This window comes from Ahaetulla prasina, chromosome 1 (genome assembly GCF_028640845.1).
Source record: "Ahaetulla prasina isolate Xishuangbanna chromosome 1, ASM2864084v1, whole genome shotgun sequence".
Taxonomy (NCBI): Eukaryota; Metazoa; Chordata; class Lepidosauria; order Squamata; family Colubridae; genus Ahaetulla; species Ahaetulla prasina.
In genome coordinates, this window is record NC_080539.1 from 181,570,660 (window position 1) to 181,589,535 (window position 18,876).

At 37.7% G+C, this 18,876-nt stretch overlaps 1 protein-coding gene across 1 annotated transcript in view; it reads right to left on the reverse strand.

Annotated features, from left to right (window-relative positions):
* The window catches only part of PLA2G7 (phospholipase A2 group VII), a 28,720-nt gene extending 21,497 nt beyond the window's left edge, over positions 1-7,223 (reverse strand). The window contains exons 1-3 of the mRNA XM_058183626.1: positions 7,048-7,223; positions 2,343-2,444; positions 351-501 (exon numbers count right to left, since the gene is read on the reverse strand). Coding sequence (XP_058039609.1) covers positions 351-501; positions 2,343-2,420 — 229 coding nt within the window. The 5' untranslated portion in view covers positions 2,421-2,444; positions 7,048-7,223. The remainder of the gene's footprint in view (positions 1-350; positions 502-2,342; positions 2,445-7,047) is intronic.
* Positions 7,224-18,876: the final 11,653 nt, after the last annotated feature.

The following is an 18,876-nucleotide window of genomic DNA, read 5'->3' on the forward strand; positions in this document are numbered from 1 at the left end:
AATATGAGTCAGTGGACAAGTGTCTGAATTTTGATTATGTGACCATGGAGATGCTGCAACGGTCATAAGTATTTTTCACTTTTTTCAGTGCCGTTGTAATGGTCTCTAAATGAACTGTTGTAAATCAAGGACTACCTGTAATAAGTAACAACCAGCTAAAGTCTCAATGTATAAGAATCTATTTCTCTAATAGCATTAATTAGAATATTGCTAGCATCTACATAATAACTTTCCTAACAATCAGATTTAGAAAATGCATACACTTGAGAGCAGGAGACTGAAAACGTATCTGTACAAGAATATGCTCATAATGGACTGGTGCTATAATTCATAACGCTTCTGAAACTTACCAAAATAATCTGCTAGAATTAACTCCCCTACTATCCAATACATGTTAAGAAAACGAGAGAGTCCAGAATAATATTCTTTATTGGGAATCCATTTTGTCTTTTCATAATTCATATCATTTTGGGAAGGATAATACAGACGCAAAAAAGTCCCCTAGTATAAAATAATAAAAGTAATTATTGAAAGCTTTTTCTAAATGTTAATTTTTTTTAAAAAGCATGAATTACTGTATTTTTCGGAGTATGAGATGCACCTTTTCCCCCCTAAAAGAGGCTGAAAATTTGGGTGCATCTTATACTCTGAATGTAGCTTTTTCAAAGCTTTTTTTCCAGTCCCTATGAGGCACTAACGAGGCATTAGCAAGTGAAGGGATATTCCCAGCTTTGCCTGCTCCCTCAACTCTCCACTGTGCTTTAATGAGGCACTAGCGAGTGAAGTTATCTCCATGCTTTGCTCAGACTCTCAGCTGTTCTTTATAAGCTTTTTTTCAGCCCTAATTAGGTGCTAGCCGAGTGAAGCGATCTCCCCGCACTTTGCTTGCTTTTCTCATTGCTGCTTCCTCTCAGCTGTACCTTAGAAGCTGTTTTTTATCCTCAAGCAGGGGATAAAAAACCAGCAAACTAATGTGCTGAAGCTGACCAGACAAAGGACGCTAGCTAGAAGAATACCTGGTAGGCAGATTTTTTTCCCCTATTTTCCTCCCCAAAAACTAACCTGCGTCTTATACTCCGGTGCGTCTTATACTCCGAAAAATACGGTAATTAGAAGTGTTGTACCCTTAATTCAACTTATTTTAAACATTTTTTTTTTGTTTTGTTTACATTTATACCCCGCCCTTCTCCGAAGACTCAGGGCGGCTTACAGTGTATAAGGCAATAGTCTCATTCTATTTGTATATTTTTACAAAGTCAACTTATTGCCCCCCCAACAATCTGGGTCCTCATTTTACCTACCTTATAAAGGATGGAAGGCTGAGTCAACCTTGGGCCGGGCTCGAACCTGCAGTAATTGCAGGCTACTGTGTTCTTAATAACAGGCTTTACCAGCGTGAGCTAAACCGGCCCTTCATTGACAAGTGACAAAAATTTGCTTAAAAGTAGTGTTTCAAATTGAACTAGTTTTTTTAAAGTATTCATGTTGGCCATAACCAAAGTAGAATTTGGATGGTATCATTATCTGCATCTGCTGATTTATGACATTAGCATAGTCAAATGGTGAAACTTTGCACTTCATTGCAGTCTGGAATTCTATATCTACTCTATACACAGAAAATCTGTTTATCACAAACAACTTGAAATCCCTTTTTATATCCCATTATTTGTATATCCCATTATTATATCCCATTATTATAGTATCCCCATTATAAAAAGAATCTCTTTTTATATCCCATTATTATAATCGCCTTAAAATTGGTTTGGATAGATTTTTGTATTTATATTGTAATGAATGAAAAAAAGCAAATGAACACCTTCTTCCTTATTTCTATGGTAACAAAATGAATGAGAGACGTGAATGAATGAATCCAAAACATGGATTTGTTATGGAGGTTTTTCATAAAAGCTTTTTAAATGAAAGCCAGGTTGTTTTTAGAATTTTAAAAAGGAAAGAGAACAACAATAAGCCACCTAGAAGCGTCTCAGCAAGATGGGAGACATAGAAATTTAATAAATAAATAAAGCTAAGTATTTGTGTAACAAGTTAGACTTCTGAATGGGACGATAGTGGGCTTGTATCATGAGTGGTTCAAAATACATAATGCATAACTGACAGAGGAGGAACGGAGAAAATGATTGGCATAGGTACCTTGGTGATACCCGCTTTGTTTGGAAATGACCTGACTGCAGTAACTAATAAAACCTCTACCCTAAAAACAATGTTAGATGGATAATAGACTAAACTATTTTATATTTTGGATTGATTTTCTTTTCATGCAAGCTCTTTAGCATTCTTATTAATGTAAAATTGGGTTTATTAATAATGGCAGTTATAAGTACCTGAATATCATTACCAGACATGAGGTCTGTACATCCTACAGAGTAAGGGCCTTTCCCTTCAGGAATTGCCATGGCCATTTGCTTTAACTTTTGCAGTCAAACCTGAAAAACAAGGAAATGGATAAAAGTATGAGAATTATACTAAGTTGAACAATGCAACAACAAAGTTAAATATTAAAACGGGTTTGTACAGGTGAGAAACGCACTGAAAATTCAACAGAGGAAAATGAGACAAAGTTAAACTTAGATTAATTATTAATTATGCTAACTGCTTTATAAGTTTCTTTTTATTATTATTTATTTATTTATTTATTTTTATTGCACTTTTTCTCTTTAAATTTTTCTGTTACATATTTAACAGATCTGTGACATTATTTATACAACTAGAATCAATATTCAATACATTGTATACATTCTATTTGTAAACTTTCTATTCCTTTATGTACATTTCCATTCCTTATTTCTATTATCTACCCATTCATACCATTTCTTCCATACCGCATAATATTCCGAGTCATCCTTTCCCTTTAACTCTAATGTGAGTTTGTCCATTTCCGCATCATCAAATATTTTTTGAATTACTAATCCCTCTGGTCTGGTGGTATACTGTCTTTCTTTCAATACTGTGCAAAAGCAATCCTTGCTGCCGTTAATATATATAACATCAAATATTTTATCTTTCTATTATATTTCTAAATATCCCCAGGAGAAATACTTCTGGTTTAAGTTCTATTTGACACTTAGTTAAATCCTACAGCCATTCCTGTATCTTCATCCAATATCTTTTCACTTCGGGGCATGACCACCATGAGTGAAAGAAGGTACCTTATCCCTGTTTGCATGTCCAACTTTTTGGATTTAAATTTGGATACATCTTGGCCAGCTTCACTGGCGCTAAATGCCAACGATAAAACATCTTATATTGGTTTTCCTTATAGGACACAGATTTAGTTGTTGTATAATTTTTATTCCAGATTTTTTTCCCAGTCTTCTAATTCTATGTTGTGTCCTACATTTTTGGCCCAGGCAATCATGGGTTCTTTCACCACCTTCTCCACCCTATCAAATTTTAGTAAATAATTATATATTTTGGTTATTCGTTTTTCCTCTGGACCTACCAACAGTTTATCTAATTGTTGTAGCTCAATATCGAAACCGTATTCTTCTGCGTCCTTTTTATATCAAGATTGTAACTGTAGATATGGCCACCAATCCATAAATATTCCCTGTTCCTTTAACTCCTGATTGTTTTTGAGTTTCTCTTGATTATCTAAAATTTCGTTATATCTGAGCATTTTGCATACCTCTAATGTATTGGGGTGGATCATTGCCTCCATGTAGTGTTTTTTCTTTATGTCTTCCCACGTTTGTAACAGCAAATCCCTTATTTTATGTCTGTAAAAATATGAATGTGCCTTATTTCCCCTATCCCACAAAAAGGCGTGCCACCCCTTTTGTAAGTCATGACCTTCCAATGTTAAAATTCTTCTCTTTTTTTAAATTTATCCAATCTCTAATCCATACTAATATCACTGCCTTATAAGGATGCAATGTCGTTTTGTTCTAATTTATGTTTAGCTAAAGTCAATGTTTCTTTAATTTGTTCATTTCCTGATATTTTTTTTTGAGTTGGTTTTCTAATTTTCCATTTTCTTCCTTTAATATGTTATGCTGCCTCCATTTCTCCTTGTTTTTCTTTGCCATGTATGCTATCATTATCCCCCTTATGTATGCTTTCATGGTATCCCATAGGTCTGATAGTGAAGTATGTTGTTTTTTATTTTCTTTAAAAAATAGTGTCAATTCTTTTGTAATCCTTTCAGTATATTCCTTCTCCTTTAAAATCTGGGTGTTTAATGTCCATTTTCTCATCTTTTTTCTTTGGCCTCTCCATGTTATTTCAAGGGGGTTATGGTCTATCCCTTTGGTCTATCCCTCTATCCCTTTGCCTACTTCCTTATTTGTCCATACCATGTCAATCCTTGACCAAGATTTATGGGGGTTGGAATAAAACGTGTATTTATTTTCTTTTGGGTGCAAGCTTCTCCACATATCTGTCAAATTCAATTCATCTGTCATCTTAAACATTTTTTTTGGTAATATATTTCTTTTTTTCTTGTTCTTTTTGTCACTGGTGTAATCTTTTTTGAGATCTACTACCCCATTATAGTCACCCACAATACATACATACCTTTGACCTATCTCGATAATCTTTTCATGGACTTTCTTTTAGTATTCAAAAGTTATCACATGAGGGTGGTTGTTTTAGCCTCCCCCCCCCCCACAAAATTCAAAGATGGCAATGGGCAAGTTCTTCTACCACACAGGAAAATAATTTTAATGGAGAAATGCCAGTCATGACAGATGGCATTCCAGGTGGGTTATTTAATCAGTCACTGACATAGTTGATGTATTGTCTCATTTCTCACAGTGATTCTATCAGTACTGAATTGCTACCCAGATTACTTAGCCATACTAAGTACACAAGAGTGGTTCTTAATTTCAGATATACAGAGATTCCACCAATAATGCTGAAGGTGAGTAACTATTTAAGGAGGTTTCATATTACACCCTTCCAAGTCTTTCATGTTAGCAGCTGCCCTGCTGACATCTTAGAGAATCAAAATATCCTTAAGAAGTTTTCTCAAGATGAAAATGGACAGACCAGTCACATTGCTAGGCAACAGCCAAGACCAAATCATTCTCAGTCTTATCCAAAGCCAATCTCCAGCATCCAAACATGTCCTGATCAAGTCAGAGCTGAGATGCATTTCTCCTGATGAGGATGAGCATGCCAACTACTTAAATCATATGGAAATGACCCATTGCAAGACAACTTGTCAAATAAAAGCTTAAATGCGGTCTCTGTGTACTACTTTCCTAGATGGAAATCAGAGTGACTTGCTATGTTCAGAACCCTCAGAACATCAGTTCCATCCCAGCAATCTCTGGGAGCTCCTGCTTCCTGGCTTTGGAGTCAAATCACACACAAATTATTTAGTTCTATTCCCAAAACCATTTCATGCAATACCCAATAGTTTGACTCTGTCACTGACTGAAATCAACAACCAACTCACAATGATGGCCCCTCAAGAATATATTCACCTTCCTATGAAAATTGCACTTGACTGAAGCACCTCTAATTCATTGGCCCTTTAGTATGTGAAGGGGAACCATTTCTCTGAGATTTAGGCTCCAGGAACCTGCTGACATTTGTCTCCTGGAATATTGCCAGGTGGTGTGCCAGATGCAAAGGCTACAGCTTTATGAGCTTCATTATCAAATATGAAATTCTTTTATCTCAAGAATGTTGGGAGGCCAATGATCACCACTTACATGATTATAACTCCTTTTTTCCCTTTATGTCATGCATTTCCAAACCAACCATGGTATGACCACTAACATTGGAAATGAACTCATCAATTGTTTCAGAAAACATAGAGAAGACCCCTTTAACAGGAAAAGGCAATATAAGAGGCTGATGCAACAAAAGAAGAAGCACCTACTCAAAGGCAGCTAGCAGCTATTCATAGGCATGGCACAGATCAAGAATACTTGACATCGCATTATTCCTATCATTCTAACAGACTCAACTTTTGTGTTTTAATACTAGCTACTGAATGGGAAGACAATTTCTAGACTTTACACAGAACAGATGATACACCCTTGATAAACACAGATCCCAAAGGAACTGACTGTTCAGACGCTCAGTACTTTCCCCTCTTCTCTGACACAGATGCTGATTTCACAGATTTAATAACAGTTGATGTTCTCACAGCTAAGTACTGCCCCATCAGTATCTAGGACAGATATCTAACCATAAAGTTTCAGGATAGACTAGATCTGGAGAATATACTAGTACAATACTAGCCAAGGAACAAGCTGGATTCATAAACAGCTTTTCTATTTTCACTTTTATCCTACTCTTGTCAGATTATACTTGACAGAGAAATATGCCTCAAAACCACATGAAAAACTATAGGCTCCCTTCATTGATTTCAGAGCAATTTTTAATTTCCTGGTCTAATCGTTGGCAGAAGGCTCCATTTATTCATTTATAAACTATATGACACTTCTACTTTAAAGGTCAGATGCAGTCCTTAAGAGTTGCATTATTCTAATGAAATCTTGATCAAAAGTGAAGTCCAGTAAGGTTGTATTCTGGCACCATCACTGTTGAAACTATTACAATTCTGTAGTCACCAGGAGGAATAACCTCTCACATCATCTCACAAAGTTGCCAGACAAGCATATAACAAGTCTATATGCAGTCAGTGGAGTACTCCTTTCCGAGATCTACAGTGGCCTGAAATTGTCCTGTCATTTTACCACTAGCTCTCTTTTGGTATATCCTTAACAAACGATAGAATTCTTGGAGAATGCTCTTTTTGTACACATGGTTAACGTGCTTCCCTTACTATCGCGAATCTTACAGCAATGTATTCTAAAATTTTATTTTTAATTGCTTAGCACACTTCAACTAGATAGTCCCTGAAACTGAAACTGGGCAAAAACACTCGCAACATTGCATGAAGCTAAACGGAAGGATAGAAATAATAACGCTCCTCCAATACATTTTGGAAGCAAACCGCCATAGAGAAAACGGCTTGAATTGCGGGGAAGGAGAAAAGCGCGAGAATATAAACCAAATGAAGTATCCCTCTAGACAACAGGAGAAAGATTAATTCCCCAAGAGGGCACGAACCTCCCCTTGCCCTGCGGAGACAGGCGCGAACGCCGCTTAGATTGGACGCTCTTCCCAAATCCCTGCCGCCTCTTCCCTCAGAGCTTCCGCGTCGGAGTTGCGCACTGCCTGCGGCGCCGAAGGGATGCTGACAGGGCTGGCGAGGCGGGAGCACGAGCTCTTTTAAGAACGACGACCTGGACTCGACATCAGTGGGTGGCCTCTGCAGTCCTGTCCCCTCCCTAAGAGGAAGGGACCGGCCTTGCTTTTCCTCCGGCCTCCCTTGTCTGCCACCCTGTTGCCGCTGCAGCGCCATCTCGTAGCGCTGGAAAGTGGGGAGAGTGGGAGGCAGAGCGCCACTAGAGGAAGGCGGTTTCTCCAGGCTGGACATACATCAAACACGCTGTCCGGCCATCCACAGTTGAAGAAATTGCCTGCTCTCGTTGGAGACCGGTTGGGCCATCCTCTGGTAACCCAGATTTCACAGCAAAGAGGGCCACCGCGTAATTAGGGCGCATCTGTTGTCGTTGCACAAATTCCTTAATTTCAGGACTCAGCGTGGAAACCTTGTCCCTATTGTATTGACTTCCCTTTCTCCCAAGCCACATTTAAGCATTGCAGCAGTTTAAAATAATGCAAAAAGAAAAGCATGGCGGCATTTCCCAGTTATAGAAGTGGGTCTAAAAAAATGTTTAAAATAAGTGAACAACATACCAAAAGGATTCTAACTTGGACAAGTGTAATTAACACACAAGAAAATGAGACAATGTTAAACTTAGATTTAATCATTAATTATGCCAATTGTGTTATACATTTCTTATATCTTCCTCTAGTATATATTATTACTGATGTAGAAAATCTTTGAAAGGAACTATTATAATATGCATATATTTATTACTTCCTTCCCTTCCTTTGTTACTGTAGAAATTAGCTGGGGAAGGATGATGGTAGCAATATTTAATAGCATCCATTTATGAATAATCTGCTACTGAAAGAAACAGAACTCAAAAAGGGACTGTCCTGTACAAGTAACATCTTAGATTATGTTTTTCATAAATGTTTTTCATAACACACACACACACACACACACACAAATAAAATGTACATTATTTACACAGTGGTATTTTAAAGGCTAGTAGAAGCCTGAGATGTAGAATTCAATGCGGGGAACACAATTCTATCACAGATTAGTTCATGAAGTTGAGTGAAACACACAGTTACAGTTTAGCAATAGTGACCAAATCTGGCTACATTTGCTTTTCAATCTAGACTTTTTAAAAGGTTCCATTATTATTGTATTAATTTTTCACGAATATTCACATACTTTGAGGTATTATTGATTTTAGATATTTCAAGGATTGCTTAGAAAATGGAAAGTTTTAGCAAGCTAAGATTTGTTAGAAACCTGAAATCTATGTGTCTGTATAATCTATTTGCTATTACTACAATTAATTAAGTCTTGTGAATATCTTAATATTTATTTGGGGAACTCACCACAGTGACTCATAGTCTCATCATTATATGGCTGGACTACTGCAATTTGCTGTGCCTGGATCTGCCTTTGAAAATCATCCAGAACTCTCAACTAATCCAAAATACAATGATCTAGTTATTAGCTGGTATGTACTGGTAAAAGCCTATGAAACCACAGTTATTTGGCCCTTGCACTGTCTTCCTAAATGCAATTCAAAACATGGGGTCCTTGGTGATCTCTGAGCTTGGTTTTTTTTATTGCAGAAGTTTCATTATCCAATTGTAAACATCATTAATCCTAGCACAGTTGATGTTATTAATTGGGTAATGAAATGTCTGCAAAAAACAACAAAGCAATGAAGCTCAGAGAGCACCAGTTCAACTCTGAGCTACAAATATTCTTTTCTGTTGGCAGTTCAAAATGTATTTTATTTACCTTTAAAGCCCTAGATCTGTGATGGCGAATCTATGGCACGTGTGCCACAGGTGGCACACAGAGCCATATCTGTGAGCACACGACCATTGCCCTAGCACAGCTCTAGCGCGCATGCGTGTGCCAGCCATCTGATTTTTGGACCTTCCAGGCCCACCGGAAGTCAGGAAACCGGATGTTTCTGCCTCCAGAGGGCCTCCGGGGAGGTGGGGAAAGCCGTTTTCATCCTAGCCAGGCTGCAAAAAAGCCTCTGGAGCCTGGGGAGGGCGAAAAACTGGCCTACCGGGCCCACGAGGCCAAAAGCAAGAGGAGCGCGGGGGGGGGGGCGGCGGCGGGTTGCATGTGCATTGAATTATGGGTGTGGACACGCATGTGCGAGACTTCCCATGCTGTCCCCGCTTTTGGCATGCAACGGCAAAAAGGTTAGCCATCACTGCCTTAGATGGTTTGACCCTGGAGTAATTTCAGGAACAACTTTTCCAATCAATTTTGGCTTCTTGATTGAACTTGTATGCTGGCCATCACACCAGAGATGACTCTATATATATTCCAGGAGAATTTGCTATCTACACTCTTGCAGAGTAAGGGAGGCTTATGGGCACTGGTTTCTCAGATTTGGAGTATCTGCTAAATCTCTAAATGTCCCTAAAATTTGATATACACCCATCTTATTAACTTTTCATAAGCTATTGAATATAGAGATATTTGTGGTTGCTTTTCAGTTATAAAATACTGCCACGTCTATTTACTGGTCATTACTTTGTAGTAATTTTTGGGGATGGTGTTACTGTAATCTATTTTATTATATTTTATTATATTATATTTTTATTTTTCAACTTTTATTTTCAATTTTTATCATCATTGTGCCATTATGTTTTAGTGATTAGGAAAAAGAATGAAACAATTTCTAGAAAAATCCTGGTTGCACTGAAATACTCCATGTATCCCTGAGAATTAAGGTGTTTTGATAAATCAGAGCTTAATAGAATCTGTCAGCTTACCAGGGCCCTATCCCACTGCAAAAATATAATATGTACTTCAATTACTAACAAATTGAGAAATTCTTTAGGTGAGGCACATATATTAAACATAGAACCGATGCTCAAAAAGTTTAATTTTTTTAAGTTGACATGCGTGATAATTTAGAATGCAATCCTAGTTTAATGCCAGTCTTTGTTTATTAACAATTCTGTTAATAAACTAAAACCAAAATTATATAAAAAGAGTTTTTCTTATACTAATAAGGACTATAAAGAATGTCACTGAATAAACATTAAAGGTACAGTAATATGAACAAATATTGTTTATTCACAATTAGTTAGTGCTATTTTCCCAAACTATAATTATCAGTGTCATGGTTGAGAGTATGAATAACTTTGGTATGCGTATACAGAGATATTTTTTAAGATCAAGAGAACTTGAAATGTGAGGTGAGAGAAACATGAATTTCAGAGTACATTTCAGTATAGTTAGAATGGAGTAAAGCCTGCTGGTTTGAACAGAATACTAACCATGTTTAAAGAACAACACCTTTTTAACCATCTTTTCTGTGGCACGCTGGCACACATTAAATTCTGTTGCCTGCTTTTAAAAGTGTACACAGGGAATATTTCCAGAGAAGTTAATTTTTTCATCCAAAATTGAGTATAACATTAATAAAGACCACTGCATATCATAATTAGGTAGTAATTATCTTATGATAATTTCTGTCTGAAACTACTTAATATTAAGATCTCCAGTATATATATTTATATATGTATTTATATGTTGGCAAAAGTGGAGGCCCATTCTATGACTGGGGCCTTGACGTGGCGAAGGGGCTTCTGTAGGTAAATGAAACTGTGGGCTTTGTTGTCAGACATGTATATGTCCAGAAGGGTTACCCAAGGCAATCAGGTCATGATGGATACCCCAGACTAACACCAATCACATCTGCCAATCCACAGATTTGATCGGTGGCAGACCAGCATGGCAGATTGTAGATTATTCTGTCAACATATCAATACAACTTCAAAAACGGCCCTCATTCCTTGGAGGCCCTAAGGCAACTACCTAGGGCAGCAGAAAGACCTGCCGAAAGGCAGAGGGTGCTAAGAATCACTGGGCTAAATCAAGCTGCCTTTGGACTTTGAATATAGGAATGCTCAACATCTGAACAATGAGAATGGATGCTCAACTAGAACTGCTGATTGAACTCAACAATGTGCATTGGGATATCATTGGATTATGTGAAACATGTCAAAAAGGTGAAAATTTAGTCAAACTTGATAGGACGGGGCATCTACTCTATGCTAGGTGTACTGAGGATAGACAATGTGGTGGGGTTGGTTTTCTCATCCACCAAAATCTGAAAGACTCTAATAAAATTTGAAAGTATATCAGACAGAGTTGCCCAAAGTATCATTCAATCGAACAAACAATACACGCTTCAAATCATCCAAGTTTATGTGCCAACAATAATCTGTAGTGATGATGAAGTTGAAGAGTTTTACAATGATGTGGCCCATCTTCAAGACAAAAATGCCAATACAAGCAATAGAAGCAACAGACTAGTAGATTTTGCCAAAAGACAGGAATTTTTATATCATGAACTCATTTTACAAGGAAAAGGCTCTAATGGATATGGAAATGGATATGGAAGAGTCCATCTGGGTACACAAGTGAAATTGATTACATCATGTCGTGATAAAACCATATTTTGCAATTATACTGTCATCAATCATTTTAATGTTGGAAGTGACCATAGAATGGTACAAGCTAAAGTGAAGTTGACTTTGTAAAAATATACAAATAGAATGAGACTATTGCCTTATACACTGTAAGCCGCCCTGAGTCTTCGGAGAAGGGCGGGATATAAATGTAAACAAACAAAAAAAAGATAGACTGTTGAAAAGAGCATATGAAAATGATAAAAATGTCACAAAAAATGAAAATTAAGAATGATAAGCTGCTAGAGAAGAGCAGCAATTTTGAGATTAATTTATCACTTTGTACAATCAAAAATTTCTAATGAAGCTATTGATTTAATGAAAAATAGATAATGAAGAATACTATAAATTTTACTAATAAACTGGAGTACGTTGAACTTTGCAAGACCATAAGAAAACATATCCAAGAAGAAACATATCCGTTTAACATGAAGCTTGTGAAAAAGGCAATTGAAGAAAACAAACAAATTAATCAAGCAAAATGCAAGCTTATATAAATACAAGAAAAAGAGTTTTTGCATTAAAACATGAAGATGGCTTTTGGTATAGAATAAGACAGGAAATGTTGGAAATAATTGGAAAATTCTATTCAGAGCTATATGAAGATCAAGATCACTCAAAAGTGACAACACCCATGAAAAAGGAAATTTCCTAGCAGAGGAAGTATCAGGTGCCATAAAATCAATGAGAAGTGGCAAAGCTTCAGAAAATGACTGTGTTATGGTTGAAATGCTGAAAGCAGGTGGTCAGTCTACACAAGATACCAGCAAACTACTACAGATACCTCAGAGAAGAAAAAATACCCAATGCATGGAAAAATGCTGAAGTGATTCTTAAACACAAGTAAAGGGCCCAAGAAGATTGAAAGAACTGTCCCTCAATAAGCCTTTAAAGTCATCTACAAGATTTTCACCAAGATAATAGCAAAAAGAACATTGAGAACATTAAATGATGCCAAGCCAAAGGAGCAGGCAGGATTCAGAAGTGTACACAGCTCAGTGGATCATATCCAGGTTGCTCAGCAAGTCATTGAAAGGCACAATGAGTACATCATGCCTCTGTGCTTGGTTTTCATTGACTTCAAAAAGGCATTTGATTCATTGTTAAGATAATGAATGAAATGCCTTTTTGTAGTCAATGAAAACCATGCACAGAGGCATGATGTACTCATTGTGCCTTTCAATGACTTGCTGAACAATCTGGATATGATTATTTATTTATCTTAACACTGGAAGAACTAACTAGAAACATCAGGCAAGATGAGCAAATCAAAGGAATGGAAATCAAAAGAGAAAAGTACAAATTACAAGCTTTTGCAGACGACTTAGTTTTCATCTTAGTGGAACCATTAGAATCAGGCCCGAGACTCATAGAGAAATTAGAGGAATATGGAGATGTTGCTGGACTAAAAATAAATCAGGAAAAAACCAAAAATGATTTATTTATTTATTTATTTATTAAATTTGTATACCGCCCTTCTCCCAAAGGACTCAGGGCGGTTCACAGCCAATAAAACCACAATACATATGATACAGATTAAAAACAGTGTAAAAAACTAATTCAATATTCGGCCTAAAATTTTTAAAATACAATTAAAATACGCATTTAAAAGCCCCAATTTAAAACCTCAATTTAAAACTACATTTAAGCTAGTCCTGCACGTCGAAACAACAGCGTCTTCAGCTCGTGGCGGAAGGTCCGGAGGTCGGATAGTTGACGGAGCCCCGGAGGTAGCTCACTCCAGAGGGCAGGAGCCCCCACAGATGAGGCTCCTGCCCTCATCTAGTGCCCCCATTATCACAAAATGATAGTTAAAAATCTTACAATTAAACAGAGGGATGAATTAATAAAGAAAATGAATATCCAGATAGTGAAAAAAATGAAATACTTTGGAATCTATCCAGGGGTGAAATTCATAATTTTTCCCTACCAGCTCTGTGGCCATGACTTAGAGGGTGTGGCTTGGTGGTCATGTGATTGGGTAGGCGTGGACTTTTTAAAGTGTCTTTAAAAAATCTTAGGTTGCTTTTTTAAATGTTATTGTATATAGATTAGGATATTTTCATATATAAAAAGCTGACAATCTTTAAAACATTTCCTTATGCCCTTGAACAGAAAAATAAGCAGTACTGATTTAAGCAGTCCTACTTTCAATAGTAAATACAATCACAATTAATTCAGCTCATTACTTGAAAGCAAAAAATAAACTGATCAGTTTCTTGGAAAATGGCAATCACACTTACTTGAGATCACAATTGCATGCAACTTCCAATTATCTTATTTTTGAATAATGATAGTTTGGACTGGTCATTGGATGATTTATTCACTTGTACTGACAAATGTAAAATTGATTGATTACTTATTTAAAACAAAAGGATAGCCTTCCAAAGCTTATCACTAATTATCCTGGTGACTAAATTGAGTTATAATCTTAATTTCTCCACTAAAGTTTAAGACTGACACCCCAGCACCTCCCCCAAAAAACCAAGTATCAGCCCACTGCAACTACATAGCAAAAAAGGCTCTAAGAGTTGTAAACCTAATTTTACGCAGCTTCTTTTCCAAAAACTCTACACTACTAATCAGGGCATTCAAAACATTTTCTAGACCTATTCTTGAATACAGCTCACCTGTCTGGAACCCATACCACATCTCTGACATTAATACAATTGAACGCGTCCAGAAATATTTTACAAGAAGAGTTCTCCGCTCCTCTGAAAACAACAAAATACCTTATGCCAGACTTGAAATCCTGGGATTAGAAAATTTAGAACTCCGCCAACTCCGACAAGATCTGTGTTTAACACACAGAATCATCTATTGCAATGTCCTTCCTGTTAAAGACTACTTCAGCTTCAATCGCAATAATACAAGAACAAACAATAGATTCAAACTCAATGTTAACCACTTCAATCTTGATTGCAGAAAATATGACTTCTGTAACAGAGTTGTTAATGCTTGGAATGCACTACCTGACTCTGTGGTCTCTTCTCAAAATCCCCAAAGCTTTAACCAAAAACTGTCTACTGTTGACCTCACCCCATTCTTAAGAGGTCTGTAAGGGGCGTGCATAAGAGCACAAAAGTGCCTACCGTTCCTGGCCTATTGTTCCCTTTCATTATATCAAATTAATATAGTTGTTGCATACTTTTGCTTATATAGAATAGAATAGAATTTTTATTGGCCAAGTGTGATTGGACACACAAGGAATTTGTCTTGGTGCATATGCTCTCAGTGTACATAAAAGAAAAGATACGTTCATCAAGGTACAACATTTACAACACAATTGATGATCAATGTATCAATATAAATCATAAGTATATATCAATATAAATCATATCAATATAAATCATATATATGTTTATGTGATGTGTTGTTGTTTTATGTTGATGTTTGTGTATACTGTTGTGACAAAATAAAAAAAAAAACATTCATCTTTCTCTCCCATTTCCTGTGCCTGAGGCCCAGATCTCAGTAAAGGAAAACAGAGCCTATTTCACTGGTAAAAAGACTCCCAGCTGCTCTGGGGCAGAGTAAGATGCTGCTTTCCCCTGTGCAGAGCATCTTTTGTAACTACAAAGAGTTTTCTTGCTCAGTTGAGGAAATAAAACAAGAGTCCCTGAAAGGGAAATATCTGCACCCCAAAGATGAATAGCCCCTAATGCTCCTGGGGCGCAATGAAAACCCCAACTTATGAAGAAAATAAGGCAGTGGCTGAGGTGGGATGAAGAAAAACAGTACATCCGAGCTACCTAATCCATCACATAACCATGCCCAGCAGGTTAACAAACACTGAGGTGCTACCATCAGTTCTTTGATGAGAAAAATGCAATATTAAAATAGATGGTACCCAAATGTCAATGAACATAACTTATACCCCAACTTTAAAACAACCGACAGTGAACATATAAGAAAAAAATTAAACAAGGTTACTATTCTAAAGAGTTAAGTCCCACTTAAGTTCCTTATTTATGGGAAAACTCATTCAGGAGTATATCATATATGTATTAATTTTCTGAATCCAGACACGTGCCATGTACTCTGACTCAGATCCCGTGAAGCACCCTGGATTACACACTCGCAGGTATTTTCTTTCAGAGACACAGTCTCACAATCGTTATCTGTGACAAGGGCAGAAGCTGCCAACCTTTTACCATCTCCTACCTAGTAAATTCACTTACTGTAACATTAGTGAGATGACCCTGAATGACGGACTATCAGAACAAGAACCAACCCGGTGTGGGTGGCAAGAGAGGGAACCACTCACATGAATGACTGAGATGGCCAAAGGAGCGCGACCTGGAGTAGTCACAGCCGACCTCACCTCCTCCACAGTCTTGGCTCTTGTCCCCAGCCCCGTCAGGCCTATCTTGCTGGAAAGATCAAGCTCTGGCTCTCCAATCAACTTTTGGGATGCCGCTGTGAGGCCTAGAGAAAGCCACCACTGTCCCACCGTGCACCACGGGCTTTGGGGCGAATATCGAGGCCGGCACTAGCAAGCCCCCCAACGGAGAGCAACTCCTTTCAGTCACCATCTTGGCAGTGCCAGCCTACTTCCCCAGCCTCATTAGTATAAAATCTGCCCACTCACATGAAAATTACTTTCAAGCAGCCAGCAGGGCTTCTCTTTAGAGTCCACTCAAACAGGTGGTTCAGTCATTGAACCCTTTGCCCATCAATCAGGGAGCAGAGCCATCAATAACCTTTACCGTATTGCTATGACAACCGTGTTAGAATTGATTAATATGTTTGAGCCACACCTCTTTCAAATATTTTCTTTCTGCTTCTTTTCAGGCTGGAAGGAGAAAGCAAGGCAGCCACACACACACACCTCCCATGGCCAAATCATACTGGGTCCCAACCCTGGCAGTAAGTGGCCAGAAGAGGGGAGCAGCGACCTAGTGGGCGGGCATGGGCGGGGCCAACCAGGGGTGTTTTTACCAGCTCGGCGAACAGATTTAAATCGTCCCTACTGCCTCGCCCGAGCCAGACTGAGGTGGTCAAATTTCACCCCTGAATCTATCTAATAGTAAGATGTATAACAATCTAAGGAGACAACTATACAAAATCAATGCATCAAATTAAACTGGACATGGAAAGATGGAAAATCTTGCAACTTTCCATGATGGGTCGAATAGCTGCAATAAAGATGAACAAATATACCAAATATACTTTTTGTATTCCAAACAATACCAATAAAACTAGAGAAAAATATTTTGAGGAATTGAATAAAAGAATGTTGAAATTCATTTGGCAAGGAAAAAAAAAAGAGAATAAAACTGAAACTACTGCAACAGTCAAAAGGGAAAGGAGGTTTTGGTTTGCCTGGCTGGGAATTGTATTACCAAGCAGCTGCACTCAGTGTGGGTGAGAGTGGATAACTTTGAGGAATAAAATACTATTGTTTTTGAAGGTCACAACCTTCAACTAGGGTGGTATGCATTTCTTTGATACAGGAGAAATATGACACATCAATATTTCCAAAGACATTATGTAAGAAACGCAGCCTTATCAGTGTTGGACAAAATTAAACAACAAAACTATAGGGAAATAACAGTCTGACTCTCCACCTTAGAAGCATTGATATACCGAAATCTTATAAATATGGAAAAATTGTTGGTGAATGGTGAATTGAAAACCAGATTAGAACTAAAAGACCAAGGGGTGGAATTAGAGTGGTGGTCATACCTACAGATACAATTGTGTTATGTGAAAGATGTGAAAACATGGGAGGTTTATATAAAACTAACAACATTGGACAAGATATTGGTGGGGACTGATGACAAATTGATAAGGATACTATACAATTATTTATTAAATTATAAAATGGAAGAAGAACAAGTTAAAGAGTATGGGCTAAAATATTTGGATATAATATAGATTTGGATAAATGGCAAAAGCTTTGGGAGAGAAATCAGAAACTGACAATGACCACATCCTACAAGGAAAACAGTCAGTGAAAACCAAGCTCAGAGGCATGATGTACTTTAAAGTCATCTACAAGATTTTCACCAAGATAACAGCAAAAAGAACATTGAGAACATTAAATGATGCCCAGCCAAAGGAGCAGGCAGGATTCAGAAGTGGCTACAGCTCAATGGATCATATCCAGGTTGCTCAGCAAGTCATTGAAAGGCACAATGAGTACATCATGCCTCTGTGCTTGGTTTTCATTGACTACAAAAAGTCATTTGATTCATTATTAAGATATCATGCACACAGGCATGATGTAGTCACTGTGCCTTTCAATGACTTGCTGAGCAACCTAGATATCTTAACAGTGGAAGTACCTTGTAAATTTGTGTAAACAGTGGAAGTACCCTGTAAATTTGTGCAAGGTAATAGGAAAATACTACCTTCAAAAGAAAACCTTTGTAACAATAGCATTTAATTTTAGAATATAACTACAATTTCTAGGCATTGTGTAAGGATAACAGTGTCTGGCCTAGTTGGCCATTAGGTGGCAGCAAAGACAGAATTTTACTATTGTATAGTTTTGCTGCCAAGTACTGGTCATCTGAATTTTTGCTGCTCAGCTGTGGTAGTTCTATTTTAGAACTATTTTAATCTAGTTCTATTTTAATCTAGTTCAGGGATGGCTAAACTTTTCTGGACTGAGTGTCCAAAGTTCATGTGTGCCCAAACCCCACAAATGCAATGCGTGTGTGGCTCCTGTGCATGCACCCTGTTGTTGTGGTCATCAGCAGCCTACGGAGCTGGCAACAGAGTTAGACAGCGATGAGGCTGAGGTGAGGCCAGGGCCATCGGGAAGTGAGGTGTGGACTCCAGAGCCTCCAGAGACTGATAGTAGTGAGGCAGAGGAACAGGAGGAGCCTGTTCCTAATGCACGCATGAGAAGAACTGCCAAAAGGCAAGAGCAGCTCAAGCAGAGAGGACAACTCGGGAGTAGGGCCAAGAGATGATTGGCCCCTCCCACAAGGCTTAATAACAGACCAGCACCAGTGTTTCAGCTTGCCAGAAAACAACGTTGTAGCTGCGTCCTCTGCTTTATGTTTTGGTAATTTCTGGACATTTATCAGGAAGGGCCTTTGGCAGTTCGCCAAATTGGACTCAGGGTTTGTGATCACTGAAGAATTTATGTTTGGGAGGTCTTTGTTTTCCTTTGAGTTAAACGACGTTGGGAATGAAGTAATTCCCAGCTGTTCGAATAAAGTTTATTTTATCACGGATGAGTTTGTTGGGTCTGGGTCACACATGTTCCCCACATATGCGCCC